Below are 17133 nucleotides of genomic sequence, written 5' to 3'. Positions count from 1 at the left end.
ATTTTAAGAAATGAACCCCTCTATATATGTTTATGTACATATATGTACATGTATATATAGACACACATATACATACATACATATATGTATGTATATCTATATGTACATATACATACATATATGTATATGTACACACACACACACACATATATATATATATACATACATACATACATATATACACACACACACACACACACATATATATATATATGCATATATGTATCAAGGTGGTCTTTGTTGATTCACATGAGATTTCATGTGTCCCATGCTACTCGGGTCAGAGCGTGTGTGTGTGTGTGTGTGTGTGTATATTCTCTCGAAACTTTTGAAAATAAATTCAATATCAAGATGTAAAATGTAAAATGTTAAGAAAAGTACTTCAAGTTTATAATTATTGGGGAAAAAAGTTAAAATGCGTTAGTTGAATTATGAATTTCTGTCACCGGATGTAGCTCCCCCCACAATCCAAATTAACCCAGCCACCATAACACCACCTAATCACAACCCAGCCACATCCTTGCCTATCAGCGCCGGTGACGACCAGCTGCCCGGTAGGCACCACAAAACCGGCCTCATGCCACAAATCAGCCCCCAACCGCTACCATCACACACAGGCGATGATCCTTGGTAGAAACCCTAGCGCCGTCGCAGGATCTCTTCTTTTATCCACGACGCGTCTGGGGACGACTCTAACGGCAGCAACGTAGGTGGAAAGAAGGCAGAAATCGATAGAGAATGGAGAAATTTGGGGAGTACAAGACAGATCTTGCTAGATCCGACCATTTTTCAGGGGAACGCGCCACACCAGAGGCCTTAGCAGAGATCGGCGACCCCGGCTAGCGTGTTGTCTCCCACATGCACCGGTCCAGGCGGGTGTCTGTCGGCGCGTGTAGGTCACACACCGTTATCGAAAATGACCTAGACACAGCCAACTACTCTGAGATCAATTAGCTTGTCCGTTCTTCTATCTGATGAACAATTTGTACACAATCAAGGGAAAAAGTTGACGGAGGTGCGTAGTATGGTATTCAGTCATCATTTCAGAGTTGGGGCGAAGAACTTCGTAATATCTATGAACGATTCTGGTACTGTTAAGATGATAGAATAGGGTTCGAAGTTATTGGATTCAATTTATATGAGGAGGTATGGTGCACCTTGGATGGTGAATATGGTAGACAGATTGAGGATGAGAAGTGAACTGGAGGAGTATGTCTTTAAATTCAATGAGTTTTCAAGAGCTTTCTTGGCACAACGGTGTGTGAACCGCCGAGGTAGGTATTTGATGATAGCACAATACAGGAAGAGGCATCGGAAAGGAGTTGTAATGGTATCAGAAGGTGCAAATGGAGAGGGATGAGCGTCGATCTCAAAGGTGTTTCAAGCAGTTGTTGACTCATTTGTTGTTGGGGATAAGGCCAAAATTCGAACGGTGAATGGATGAAATAGACAAAGGATAACTGACGTAGACATTTCAGCAAACTCACAAACCTTGAAGCATGCCAACCAACGGATGCTACAGCAAGAGGAAAGGACAATTAAAGTCAATGTTAACGAAAGTCAAGACATTAGTTTAAATAGGGCTGAAATAATGGCCCGTGTCCAGGAGTTGAAAGGAGCATTGGATGTATTACTTAGGCTAGTTGGAAGTGGGCCTGAAATGGGCCCCATCAAATTGGCATGCTGTCACAAGTGTGGGGGTGGGTTGGATGAGGATCCAACCTGATGCGAACCCCGTAGCAACTTAAACTACGAACCCACAACTATATTGATACGAAACCCAACAACGCCAATTGATAACCAGTTTGGATTTGAACCCAACACGATAAAATAAAAAATTCAAAGATAACGGTGATGCAATGGACCCCTTGCTTACAAATTGAAAAACCTACGATCCGATGTTAAATGCCACAAGGAATTAAACTTATCACTTATCCTTGATAAGTTCTAAATTATTGTTCAAAGAAGAACAAATAGGAAGAAAGCAAAAGCCTCTCTTGAATTCAATAATAATTGCTAAAAGTCCTTTACAATGTAATGGAGAGAGTATTTACACTAAAGTTAAAAATCTAGCTAAAATCGTGCAAAATCGTCAAAATATGGAAAGAAGTTTAATTGATATCAAATTCTAACAAAATAAGAAAATTCGTGGAAAAGGAAAATTCTGTCGGACTTTTGTACCATGCGGTCGATGGAAGAAACTGTCGCCCCTTGAGAAAATCCTGAATAGGTCTGTGCGGCCGCACCACTTTAAAACCATGCGGCCGCATGGTGTTGTTACTTTCGCCTCCGTTTTTGTCCGCTTGTACTGAGTTGATCCACTTTGATTCGGCTTTCGACCTGAACACGAAACTTATCCCATTTGGAGTCTCAAACATCGTCCCATCAATGGTTTCTTGAACGAGCAATCCCATCGCTTGTTTCAATTGCTTTGATCTGAATCACGCCATCGGTCCACCTTCGATAATCAACAAGTCTCGCCTCAAACTCGCCGTCTTCAAGTTTGATTCTTGGATCACATCATCCCTTTCCTCTTCAAAAGGATTCGTCCTCATATCTACACCTGCATCGAAAAGGGAAAGATTAGCAACGTCAAATGTAGTCGAGTATAATACTCACCTGGCAAGTCCACTTTGTAGGCATTATCGTTGATCTTCTCAGTGACTTGGAAATGACCATCTCCCCGCAGTTGCAATTTGGACTTTTGCTGCTCTGGAAAATGTTCATTCCTGAAATGCACCCACACCCAGTCTCCGGGTTCAAATGTCACAAGCTTCCGTCCTTTGTTTACCTTTAACGCGATGAGCTTGTTCTTCTCTTCAATTTGCGTACGAACCTTCTTATGAAATGCCTTCACCATCTTAGCTTTCCTCTTACCATCCATGCTACCTCGTTCATTCACAGGCAAAGAAAATAAATCCAATGGAGTTAGTGGATTAAATCCATACACAATTTCAAAAGGTAAATAAGATGTAGTCAAATGTACAGCACGATTATAAGCAAACTCAATAAATGGCAAGCAATCTTCTCAATTTCTTAAGTTTTTATTAATAACTATTCGAAGCAATTGAGTCATGGTCCTATTTACTACTTCAGTTTGGCCATCCATTTGTGAGTGACAAGTTGTAGAAAATAACAATTTAGTTCCTAACTTATTCCACAAAACACGCCAAAAATGACTAAAAAATTTAACATCTCGGTGCGACACAATACTCTTAGGGACTCCATGCAAACGTACTATCTTCCTAAAGAATAAATCAGCAATGTTAGTAGCATCATCGATTTTGTGATATGGTATGAAGTGTGTCATTTTACTAAACCTATCAACCACTACAAAGATAGAATCCTGACCTTTCTTTGTCCCCCAACACGAAATCCATAGAAATATCCACTCAAGGTTCACTAGGTACACGTAAAGGTATATCCAAGCCATGAGGTAAAACTTTTGATTTAGCCTATTTACAAGTTATGCACTTCTCATAAATCTGTTCTACGTTATTACGCATTTTAGGCCAATAAAAGTATTCCTCTAACATGTCTAAAGTCTTTTGAATCCTAAAATGACCCATTAGACCCCCCCACTGTGTGCTTTCCTTACCAATAATTCACGTGTAGAACAATTTGGAATGCACAGCTTATTCTCCCTAAACAAATATTCTTCATGTCTATAAAATTTATCAACAGCCATTTTAGCACATGAATTATAAATTTTTGAGAAATCAATGTCATTTTCATACATGCTCTTAATATACTCAAAATCAAGTAATTTCGCACTTAAAGAGTTAAGATGCACGTACCATTGCGACAATGCATCTGTAACTACGTTTTCATTACCTTGCTTATATCTGATGACATATGGAAATGTCTCTATGAACTCCATCCATCTCGCATGTCGCTTGTTCAATTTACCTTGACCTCGCAAGTGCTTTAGGGACTCATGATCGGTGTGTATCACGAACTCTTTAGGGCACAAGTAATACTACCAAATCTCCAATGTTGAACAAGGGAATACAGCTCCTTGTCATATGTTGGGTAGTTCAGCGCAGCTCCACTCAACTTCTCTCTAAAGTAAGCAATATGTCTCCTGTCCTGTATTAACACTGCTCCAATACCTATCCCGATGCATCACACTTAATCTCGAGCGTTTTATCAAAGTTAGGTAATACCAAAACAGGTGCTTTACACAACTTATCCTCAATGGTGCTAAATGCATATTCTTGTATTTTTCCCCAATGAAAACTACGCTTTTCTTAACGATTTCAGTTAATAGTGTCGTGATTGGCTAAAGTCTTTCACAAAGCGCCTATAAAAAATAGTCAGACCATGGAAGCTCCTAACCTCAGTTATACTTTTAGGTGTTGGCCATTCTTTAATAGCTTTAATATTTTCCTCATCCACTTCTACCCCATTAGAACTAACAACAGATCCTAGAAAAACAACTCTATCCATGCAAAACGTGCACTTTTTAAAATTAGCATACAATCGTTCATTTCTTAACACAACAAGCACGTACTTTAAATATTCTAAATGATCACCTAGGTCTTTGCTATATATTAAAATGTCATCAAAAATAAACTATAACAAATTTTCCTATGAAAGCACGTAAAACATATTTTAATGTGCTTGGTACATTTATGAGACCAAACGGCATAACCAACCACTCATATAACCCATATTTAGTTTTAAATCCCATTTTCCATTTATCACCCTCCCGCATGCGAATTTGATGGTACTCGCTCTTAAGATCAATTTTACTAAAAGCGTAAGCACCATGCAATTCATCAAGCATATCATTTAGCATAGGAATAGGGTGACAATACTTTACCGTAATGTTGTTGATAGCTCTGCAGTTCATGCACATTCGCCAAGTCCTATCCTTCTTTGGTACCAATAGAACAGGCACAGCACACGGGCTCATGCTCTCTCTCACGTAACCTTTGCTCATCAACTCCTCCACTTGTCTCTGAAGCTTTTTTTTTTCGTCTCCTCGGGATTGTTTCGATAAGTTGGTCGGTTTGGAATGATAGCCCCAGTATGAAGTCGATTTGGTGCTCGATCCCTTGAACTGGTGGCAACCCACTTGACACCTCCTCCGAAAACACATCTTCAAAATCCTGTAACAAAGACTTAACCACGCTAGGGAAAGATGTGTTAGACTCCTCAAGGGAGAGGAAAGACTCCTTGTAAACTAACAACAACACTTATCTCTTATCACTCAAAGCCTTTTTTAATTCACTCGCCCTCGCAAAGAAGTTCACTTTTGGCCTTTCTCTCCGTTCAACTAACTCTTTTTCTCTCCACTCAACTGACTATTTTTCTCTCGTCTCATGTGGCCTTTCTCTCTTTCTCCCTTTCTCGGCCACCTTGCTATTTTCTCTCTTACACACAAGCTCACTATCTTCTCTCATTTTTTGTAGATTCTCTCTCTCACATTTTTTCTTCATTTCTTAGATTTATTTGATCTTCATATACCTGAGCCAGTGTTAATGGCGCAAGAGTAATGGACCTCCCATCCTTGACAAAGTTATATCGATTCCTATACCCATCATGTGTAACCTTCCTATCAAATTGCCAGGATCTCTCCAATAGAATATGACCCGCTTGCATAGGCACCACATCACATACAACCTTGTCACTATATCTCTCAATTGAGAAATTAATTAACATCCATTTATTTACCCTAACTTCCCCACTCTCATTCAACCACTAAAATTTATAAGGCGTAGGGTGTCTCAATAATACTAAATCCAATTTCTGAACTAAAGTTGTGCTAGCCATATTTGTGCAACTTCCACCATCAATAATCAAGCTACATACCTGATTGTGGATGTGGCACCGAGTGCGGAATATGTTCTCTCATTGTTGTTCCGAATCATCTGTCTTGATTTGAGTGTTAAGTGCTTGCCTGGAGACCAGCAGCTCCCCAACGGCAAATTCCGTCTCATCTTCATCACCAACATCCTCCAACGTTGGCATGTCATCATACTCTCCTTCGCTCTCACTTACCACCTCTCCATTATCCCGCAACACCATGGTTCGTTTGTTAGGACACCAAGATGCAATGTGTCCCGTCCCCAAACACTTTAAACACTTGATGTGTCAGCTTTGTGATGGTTGTGACTCCAATTTTGGCACTGTCCTACTAGCGCTTTCTTCTTTCCCATTCTGCCACTCACTTCTTCCTTTGGTTACCGCTTCACTCCCTTTATTATTATCATCCTACTTCGACTTCCAATTTGGGTTAGAAGAAGAAGTATTCACTGACTGCCTCGTAGTCCCCTTCCTCTTTAGTTGTTTCTCCACCTTTATGGCTACATGCAACATGTCCTCTAGCTTTACGTAATGCTGCAATTCCACTACATTAGAATTTTTTTAGATTTAGACCGTTTAGAAACCGTGCCATGGTAGCATCTCGATCCTTCACCACATTTGCCCTGATCATGAGCATTTTCATTTCCTTGTGATAGTCCTCTATGCTCCTCAATTCTTGATATAGGCTCTGCAACTTCTGATGCATCTCCCTATAGTAGTGGTTAGGAACGGACCTCTTCCTCATCAACGCCTTCAAATCTTCCCAAGTATTAATTGGTCTTCCCCCACACCTTCGCTGTGTAGTAACCACTTGATCCCACCAGGTTATTGCGTAATCAATGAACTCTAACACCACTAACTTCACCTTCTTCTCCTCCGAATAATTATAGCACTCAAAAATTAATTCCACCTTTCTTTTCCACTCCAAGTACGGCTCTGGGTCACTCCTTCCCTTAAATTGAGGATTGGACATTTTGATATTGCACATATTCCCATCCGCCTCATCTCCGTGATTATTCATACCCCGTCGTTCAAGCCTACCACCGCTATTTCTCATCCGTCCCATTCCCACTTTTCTATACTTCTCATCATCCCATTCACTGCCCAAATCAAATGCATCCCGTTCCATCCTTTGCTCCCGCCTCCCCAACCTCATGGTATTAGATACCTCCACCCGCAGCTCCCTACTAAGATTAGCCACTGATGTATCCATGCTCGTCATCCTAGCTTCCTGCTTAGCCCTCTAAGCATCCTGTTGATCCAGCCTATCTCTAACAATCCCAAAAGCAAGTTCAAACTGTTGTATCAAATCCTCCGATGCATTGCTGTGATAGCCGTGTCGATTTGAGTTGGAACCTTCTTGTTCAGACATTCTCTCAATTTCCACCTCACCATATTTCACTCGGAATCACACAATTGGCTTTTACTCTCTAATGAGCTCACCACTCTGTCTTTTACCACTTAATACTTTCACCAAGAGCTTCCAAGAACAATAACAAACTCACCAAATTAAAACTTGCGGATTCAACTCGAAATGTAAGTCAAGAGAATAATTTTCAAGGGATTTGGAAACAAATGAAATGAAATTTGAATGGACTCACTAAATCTCAACGGATCAATTGTCGAAATTGAAGAATTGAAGAAACAAAGAACTTTGGACTTTAGGAATTTGAATGTGAACTTGTTGGTAGCAAATCAAGCAATTAATATTTTTTTTCTTTGGTCGTGAACAATAATCTTTTTTTTAAATATCCGGATGAACAGTAACTTTTTTTTAACACGAGATTATACTACCAACGAAAAAATACGGATTGAAGGAATGAATTGAAGAATGACTCAAGAACAAGGAAGAAATTTGGAAATCAAGAAAACTATGACCCAAACAAAAAAAATTAAAGATAGAACCTGAATAAATTGGGACCAAAGCTCTGATACCAACTGATGTGAACCCCATAGTAACTTAGACTACGAAATTCACAACTATATTGATGCGGAACCCAAGAACGCCAATTGATAACCAGTTTGGATTTGAACCCAACAAGATGAAACAAAGAACCCAAATATAACGGTGATGCAATGGACCCCTTGCTTACCAATTGAAGGACCCACAATCCGATGTTGAACGCCACAAGGAATTATCGTTGATAAGTTCTAAATTATTGTTCAAAGAAGAACAAATTGGAAGAAAGCAAAGGCCTCTCTTGAATTCAATAATAATTGCCAAAAGTCCTTTACAATATAATGGAGGGAGTATTTATACTAAAGCTAAAGACCTAGCTAAAATCGTGCAAAATTGTCAAAATATGGAAAGAAGTCTAATTAATATCAAATTCTAACAAAATAAAGAAATTCACGGAAAAGGAAAATTCTGACGAACTTTTGTACCATGCGACAGCATGATACATTTCCATGCGGTCATATGGAAGAAATTGTCGCCAAGCCAGAACTCTTGTAAACCTACTTGATAAAGGGTAGAAATAATCCCGAAGAGAAAACTTCGAAAACTGATGTGTTTGAAGTTGGACACCCACCTTCGAACTGGGTTCCACAAAAAATTCAAGAATTTAGTAAGTTGGTTGGCGTGTCATGTGATGGATATGAAAGTAGACTGTTACAATTATTCGAGGAGCTAGAGGCTAATAGGAGACAAGGCATCAGTACACATGGAGGTAAATTAAGAAGTCGCAAACTTAAGAGGCTCGAATGGTTAATAAATTATGCTGGTAAGTGTAGCGAGTCCAAGAAAGGAACAATGGAGAGGGGTGACAGAGTGTTAAAATGATGCTAAAACTCATTAGCTGGAATGTACGGGGGCTCAATGAGGTTGATAAAAGGCTTGGTGTTCGACATCTGCTAAGGGAATGGGGGCAAATCTTGTATGCTTACAAGAAACTAAGATGGAGTTTATCTCGAAGGCGGTGATTAGCCGCTCATGGGAAGGAAAACATGTAGGGTATCAGTTTTTGGGGTCATCAGGGGTATCAAGAGACGTGTTGGTGATGTGGGACACTAGAGTGCTTGAGATGGAGGAGGTGAGTATAGAGGTGTTCTCTATATCGATTTTTTTCAAAAATTGTGAGGATGGATTTTGGTGGATGTTCATAGGAGTTTATGGGCCTAATTCTGATGACAGTAGAGAGGGCTTGTAGGATGAATTGGTTAGAATGATGGCTTGGTGGAATCTCCCAACATGTATTGGGGTGATTTCAATGTGATTCCATTTCTTTCGGAGAGGTCGAGTGGTGGGAGACTAACTAGGGCAATGGAGGAGTTCTCATATTTTATTAGGAAGAATTTGTTGGTGGATTTACCTATGATTGGGGGAGATTTTACCTAGTCATCTAATTGAGACCGACCCGTCTTGTCTCGTATAGATAGGTTCTTAGTTTATGGGAAGTGGGAGTCCAAATACTCAGATGTCACTCAGAGAAGATTGAGAGGGTGTACTCGGATCATTTTCCTATTATGTTATCTGGGAATAGGAGGGGTGGTGGAAGAAGGCCTTTTAGGTTTGAGAAGATGTAGTTGAAAGTTGAAGGCTTTAGGGACCGAGTATAGACTTGGTGGACTTCCTATGAAGTCAGTGGGTCTCCCAGTTTTGTATTGGATCAGAAGCTAAAGGCGTTGAAAGGGGACTTAAAGAAATGAAACGAGAAAGTTGTGAGCAATGTTAATTGTAGTAAAAATGAATGTCTGTTAGAGATAGAGGAGTTGGATAGGCGGGAGGAGAGTCAAGGGTCGGCTGGGGAGGAGAAGGAGAGATGTAAAGTATTAAAGGAAGAGATGGAGGGGTTGGTGGAGATGGAGGAGATTGCTTAGCGATAGAAGTCTAGGGTTACATGGTTGAAAGATGGAGATAAATGCACTAAGTTTTTCCACGTGGTCGCCAATTCTAATAGGCGGAACAATTCCATCACTGTTTTGGAGATGGACGGGGTTACATGGTTGAAAGATGGAGATAAATGCACTAAGTTTTTCCACAGGGTCACCAATTCTAATAGGCGGAACAATTCCATCACTGTTTTGGAGATGGACGGGGTTACTTATGAGGAACCATAGGAAATTGGAAGCCAACTGGTGAATTTCTATTAGAATCTCTATCGAGAGTAATTTGAATGGAGGCCAGAATTGGAAGGATTGCACTTTTCTACTATCACGGAGGATGATGCCAGTTGGATGGAGAGATCATTTGGGAAGGATGAAATTAAGGAGGTAGTGTTCAGCATGAACGATGATAAGGCTCCGGGACCAGACGATTTCTCGTTCTCATTCTACAAGGCATGCTGGGATGTGGTGTGACCGGACATTGTGAATACTCTATCTTATTTTTTTGAACGTGGCAGATTCCAGAGAAGTTTTAACGCTACATTTGTTGTGCTCATCCCTAAGAAATCGAGAGCGACTAATATTAACGACTTTCACCCTCTTACCTTTGTTAGTGGGGTGTATAAGATTATAGCGAAAGTCCTGGCAAACAAATTAAAGGAGGTGCTGGAGAAAGTAGTGTCCAAGTTTCAGAATGCATTTATAAAAGGGCGTCAGATTTTGGACTCTGTGCTTATAGCGAATGCATGCATAGATTCAAAAATGCGTCTAAGGGTCCCAGGGATGTTATGTAAGTTAGATATTCAGAAGGCTTATGATAATGTAAACTGGGGATTCCTGTTGTATATGCTTAGACGTTGTGGCTTTGGGGATAAGTGGTGTAAATGGATTCAATTCTGTATTTCTACTGTTTCATTCTTAGTTTTGGTGAACGGAACACTTGAGGGTTATTTTCGGAGTAGTAGAGGCTTGAGATAAGGGGATCCATTGTCTCCATTATTATTTGTCATTGTGATGGAGGCTTTCAGTAAGAAGATTGACAGAGCTGTGGGAGCGGGTTTGATAAGGGATTTTATGGTTGATCTATTGCAAGTATCCCATTTGTTATTTGCAGATGACACGTTGATCTTATGCGATGCAGATGTTGAACAATTCAAAAACTTGCGCCGTTTGCTCCTATGCTTTGAAGTGGTGTTTGATTTGAAGATCAATTTGGGGAAGTCTGAGACTATTCCAGTAGGGGAGGTCGACAACGTGGAGGAGCTTGCTGATATATTGGATTGTAAGGTTGCACAGCTATCGATGTCATATCTAGGGCTCCCATAGGAGCACGATTTAAAAATACCCATATCCGGAATGATATTGTGGAAATGATGGAAAGAAGGTTAGCAAGGTGGAAGTGTATGTACCTTTCTAAGGGAGGCAGACTTACTCTCATTAAATCCACTCTCTCCAATCTCCCTACTTACTTTTTGTCATTGTTTTCCATTCCAGTTGCAATGGCAAAGAGTTTAGAGAGACTTCAAAGAGAATTTTTGTGGGCAGGGTTGGGGGAAAAGATGAGACTCCATTTGGTCAATTGGGGTATTGTTTGTTTACCGGTGAGGATGGGACGTCTTGGAGTGAGGAGCCTTGTGTTATTCAATAAGGCCTTATTAAGCAAGTGGTTGTAGGGATTTGGAGTGGAGAGAGAGCTTCTGGAAAGAAATCACTGGGGTGAAGCATGGTGTGACGGAGGGAAGACGGTGTACAATTGAGGATCGTGGTTCTTGTGGGGTGAGTTTGTGGAAGTGATTTTTTTGGACAAACTGAAATTTGTGGTCGGAAATGGTAATGAGATTAGATTTTGGGATGATTGTTGGTGTAGAGATCAACCGCTGAGTGAGGGATTTCCTTCCTTGCACCACATTGCCTTAATGCCCTCTGCTATGGTGAGTGATCTTTTAGTCATTCATAATGGGAGTTATAGATAGAATATTACTTTTGGGAGGGGTCTACAAGATTGGGAATTGGACGATTATTCGTTGTTTATGACCTTTCTACATGAGGTACAAATTCGGGTAGGAGAGAGTGATTATATCAGGTAGAGGATAGTAGGGATGACATTTTCTCAGTTCACTCTTACTTTTGTTCCCTCCTGGGATATGTGGATAATTCATACCCCTGGAAGTTGGTGTGACAATGTAAATTGCCTCATCGGGTAGCATTCTTATTGTGGACAGTTGTGAGGTGACAGGTCTCAACGGTGGATAATCTTCGGCATAAAGTCTTTTATGTAACCGAGTGGTGTTATATGTGCAAGAAGGATGAGGAGACGATCGATCATTTGTTCATTCATTGTGATGGTGTTAGTTGGTTTTAGAACTGTATACTTGGTTCTCAATCTATGGATTGGGTAATGCCTCGTCGTATAGAGGACGTCTTATGGGCATGGGGGAGAAAATTTCGTGATAAGGATCGTAAACTAGCATGGCGCCTTATCCCGGATTGCATTGTATGGTGTGTGTGGAGGGAAAGGAACAACTGCTACTTCGAAGACCAAATAAAGACAACAAAGTAGATAAGAGAAACATTTTACTTTACTTTATATTCTTGGTTTAATGCGGTGGCTAGAGATCCTATAGACGGGTTAGAAACAAGTATTCACAGTGAACAAACAATCATGCGATGAAGATATATAGGATAATACACACACATCTTTTTAAAACCACATTCACACAGAACCACAGATTAACACCAAGTTAATCAGCATACAGTCAAACACATATACAACAAATGCATAAATGACCCCCGAAAAGATCTCACCACACTTATCCTATCTCATTTCGTATTGCTCACATCTCAAGAACACATATCTAATCTCATCGCCCACCATGCTCACTACATAGATCACTCAACTCGTGTCTAACTGACAAGTCACAATAGATCCTCAACTTCTCGGGATAATACTCTATCACCATAACACTTCTCCCAACCTATGTGGATAATAGGACTCCACCTTACAGAAGTGATAGAAGTACCTCTCTCACACTCCACCTATACAAGGTTTCTTTCACAGATAAATGATTCTATACATTTGATCACATCTCCACTTGTGATCCAAATGTCACACACTACATCCCCCTGTACAAACCATAATGTACCCCTAGGCATCTATACTCCACTTTACGGAAAGACATACAACTCACCGCTAATGTATCTCAAACTCAATATGGTAAATCAACACCTTTCGATGACCACAAAGGTTATTCCAATCACCAAAGCTCAAAAAAATCCACAAAGAAAACAACGAAGGTGGCACTCATAAAGAAAAATCGAAGAAAGAATTGGTTACTTCACTACACTCACAAAGGAGGCTCACAAAGAGGAAGAATATTACCCTAACATGGCTGCCTCACACAAATTCACAAATTACACAGGTTCACAAAGATAAAGGAGAAAAAGGCTGCCCTAACTTTTTTCTCACGACCACACTCTCACACCACTCACAGAGCAAACAGAGTACGCCACAAAACTCAACCCACTATGCATGTAAACATATTACACAATGTAATAAGATCACACTCAATTCATGCAATTACACACATCAAACATATTGAAAGTATAACATCAACATTACAACAGAATTAAGTGACCACATATATGTAGAAAGGATTACACATATATGCAATGCAGTAACAATGTTTATTCTCTCAATAAACGTAACTAGAATCACTACTCGACCCTAAAGTTACATTCGCCTCGTCTCTATCCTCATCTTTCCTTTTATTATCATTCTAGGACAATCTCTTTCAATTATGCCCAAATTTTACCACAGTTAAAACATGTTTTATTTTTCGCACTTGTCTTAGACCTATACATGCCAACAATACCAAATAATGACCACAAGTAAAGTACTGACACATAATTCACACAGAATAGTCAAGTAAATTTTCCTAAGGTCACATGTAATTCTATCGGTATAGAAAAATTGGTGACAAATTCATATAGAATTTAAGGCAATTAATTAACATGTAATTTCTCGATCTAGCAAAAGGCAATGGTTACCCCTTCACGGTAACCCCAAACCTAATGTTATCCCATAAGATGACTTCTAATGCGAAATAAATAAATAATTAATCTACACATTAATTTGACTGCAATAATAAAAGGTAAACAATATGATATCGAGCGGACCACGTCTGAAGGTCCATAAATATTGAGAGATGTGAATTCACCACTTTAGGATCGTCACTATTTTTCCTAAAGTCACTAGCAACCGTAGCAACACAAAAACAGCACTCGGCATCCGGACGTCCAAGGGCAAAATCGTCCAACTTTCACTGCATTGCTCAAAACTGAAATTCGACAACACCACAGGGTCTGACTCATCTTCGGAAACATTTTGTCTGAAGACACCCTCGTCGGAATCCACTGGACGCACCAGCACGCGCCTTGACCGGAATCCCCACGCGCCGACGAAGTGTGACCCTTCCGACTTCTTCTCCACTTGCACAGTCCAATGGTGGTGTCCGTTTCTCCAAATGGCAACTGGTTTGGCCGAAAAACACCAAAATAGATCCGTCCAATTTTTGAAAAATCTGGCAGAATTTTGTCCAATTTTCTGCCTATTTTCCAGCTCAATTTCAGGCCACTTCCAACAAATTTTTCAACCAAAAATCACAGATTTATCAACAACACAAGCTTTGATACCAATTGTCGCGAAAATCCCTTGATAAATCTTGATTTTGGACTCAGAAAACAATCAAACGAACATTGATTTACCTTAGCTCGACCCAAGACTTTCGCCTTACCTTTGGAATGCCCTCTTTGCCTCTCCGGTGGCTCTCTATTAAGTGTCCACAAAGGACATGCGGTGGTGACTACAATGGAAGAAAGAGTGGACAACAATGATAGAAAATTTCTCTCCCTTTTTCCCCAAGACCAGCTGCCCACCTCACTTTTACTGACACATAATTCACACAGAATAGTCAAGTAAATTTTCCTAAGGTCACATGTAATTCTATCGGTATAGAAAAATTGGTGACAAATTCATATAGAATTTAAGGCAATTAATTAACATGTAATTTCTCGATCTAGCAAAAGGCAATGGTTACCCCTTCACGGTAACCCCAAACCTAATGTTATCCCATAAGATGACTTCTAATGCGAAATAAATAAATAATTAATCTACACATTAATTTGACTGCAATAATAAAAGGTAAACAATATGATATCGAGCGGACCACGTCTGAAGGTCCATAAATATTGAGAGATGTGAATTCACCACTTTAGGATCGTCACTATTTTTCCTAAAGTCACTAGCAACTGTAGCAACACAAAAACAGCACTCGGCATCCGGACGTCCAAGGGCAAAATCGTCCAACTTTCACTGCATTGTTCAAAACTGAAATTCGACAACACCACAGGGTCTGACTCATCTTCGGAAACATTTTGTCTGAAGACACCCTCGTCGGAATCCACTGGACGCACCAGCACGCGCCTTGACCGGAATCCCCATGCGCCGACGAAGTGTGACCCTTCCGACTTCTTCTCCACTTGCACAGTCCAATGGTGGTGTCCGTTTCTCCAAATGGCAACTGGTTTGGCCGAAAAACACCAAAATAGATCCGTCCAATTTTTGAAAAATCTGCCAGAATTTTGTCCAATTTTCTGCCTATTTTCCAGCTCAATTTCAGGCCACTTCCAACAAATTTTTCAACCAAAAATCACAGATTTATCAACAACACAAGCTTTGATACCAATTTATGAATTTTTGGAGAATGTGTAGTTAAAAAGTAGGAAAAAGTTTTTGAATTTATGTGTAGAATATTTTATCATATGAATGTATAGTTGAAAATGAGTATGTAGAAAAAAGAGTTCTGCAAGAATGGGAGACAAACAGGGGCTAAATGAGCAGTAAAAAGGTGGATTGATAAGCAACTTATATCAATATCTTTTCATCTTTATGAGAACAAATTATGATACATTTTAATCTCTACTGGTTTGTGTAAATACTCATGTCTTAGCTAACAATACCAACAATTTGATGCTCGAGTTTCTGTTCTCTTGTGTGAGCTGATATTTGTCATTTGATGTTCTTGTTGGGAATCTACTTATACATGCACATCGAAATTTAAAATAATTTTCGATTAACACCAAGAATCGCCTTTGTGTTTAGATAGAAATTGTGATAAGGATTGTACCTTTGAAGAATTCTGCAATCCTTTTGCTTTTCTTTTCGTTCCATCAACCTTGATTCGCCACCACAACTGTCCAATTGTTCAGCCTCCAATGGTGATCCACACAGAGAATAAGATTGCAGCTTTTAGGGTTTTCTCTCTTGTGCCAGCAAGAATAATGAAAATTTTATGGACCTCAAACCCTAACCATGTATTTATATAAACCCAAACGGGCTCGGTCCAGTCCGATCCAATATTTAATTAATCCAATTAATTAAACCCAGCCCGTGAATTAATTAATCCAATTAATTAATTCGGGAATATAAATAACAAATCCAATTAATTAATTTATCCAATGATTGTTAAATTAACCAATTGGCAATTTACAATCTTCCAATTCTCTTTTGTGTGCGACCCATTAGGTTCCCGACCACGATGCCTAACGACGTGAAATATTATTTTGATCTAATCAAAATTGATAAATTAAAACACCCTTTTAATTTATCGTCAATTCACCGTCCTTGATTGACATCTAGCAATGTGTCAGGGCAATACATGTGATGAGAAATGTCACGTGATATGACAAAATTAAATTCGTTCGTTTACTGTGAAACTATAATCCCTTCGTCAATATGATCCGATCAATTACGAGATATGAAATTGTGTCAATCTCGATTATCGATCATATCTTTCACTCCACTATTAAGTCAATATAAGTCGAAAACTCTTTTTTCGACTTATGAGTACACCTTGGCCAAGAATTTCATCATCGACTTAATTGAATGAAACGCAGATCATAATCTCTTACTATCTAAGAGTGACGAATCATTTATTGATCAATCACAACCTTCATACGATTCTTGACGTACTCGAACGATGTCGTATTAACTGCCCTTTTCAGTGCAACATCCAACATCGCCAAAGTATGACTGTCCTCATGTAAGGTACCATGACGACCTCAAGTCAAAGGACCAATTCCACTACCGAACGTTAGAGATTAACCACTGACACTCAGATAGTTATCCATATGGAATCTTTCGACGGGCCTCCAATGTTTTGTTCTATAACAAAATATCCACGTGTTCATTTAAATGTCACCACACTTTAACTTGTGAAATCAGCTACTTACTTCACAAGTAAGAAATGCCACACGTGATGGTCTATCCGTAATAACGATATCCGTATCTCGTTATTACTTACGACCACGGATAATTTAAGATTCAATCAGATGTAATTTGTATCTCACAATTACAACTCCTTGTGATTAACAAATTACAAATATTTGAATCTACAGACTCTATTATTTATTTAATTGTCTATTAATTAAATAATAGAT

The 17133-nt window shown here is 39.4% G+C and overlaps 1 protein-coding gene across 1 annotated transcript; it reads right to left on the bottom strand.

Annotated features, from left to right (window-relative positions):
* Positions 1-3392: 3392 nt before the first annotated feature.
* LOC111411385 lies at positions 3393-3880 on the bottom strand. Its single transcript, XM_023041921.1, has 2 exons — positions 3599-3880; positions 3393-3455 (listed from the first exon to the last, which is right to left on the bottom strand). Exons 1-2 carry the CDS (start codon positions 3878-3880, stop codon positions 3393-3395), a joined length of 345 nt encoding a protein of 114 aa, XP_022897689.1.
* Between the last annotated feature and the right edge of the window lie 13253 nt (positions 3881-17133).

Source organism: Olea europaea, chromosome 15, assembly GCF_002742605.1.
Source record: "Olea europaea var. sylvestris chromosome 15, O_europaea_v1, whole genome shotgun sequence".
NCBI lineage: Eukaryota > Viridiplantae > Streptophyta > Magnoliopsida > Lamiales > Oleaceae > Olea > Olea europaea.
This window is presented reverse-complemented; position numbering and strand designations above follow the sequence as displayed.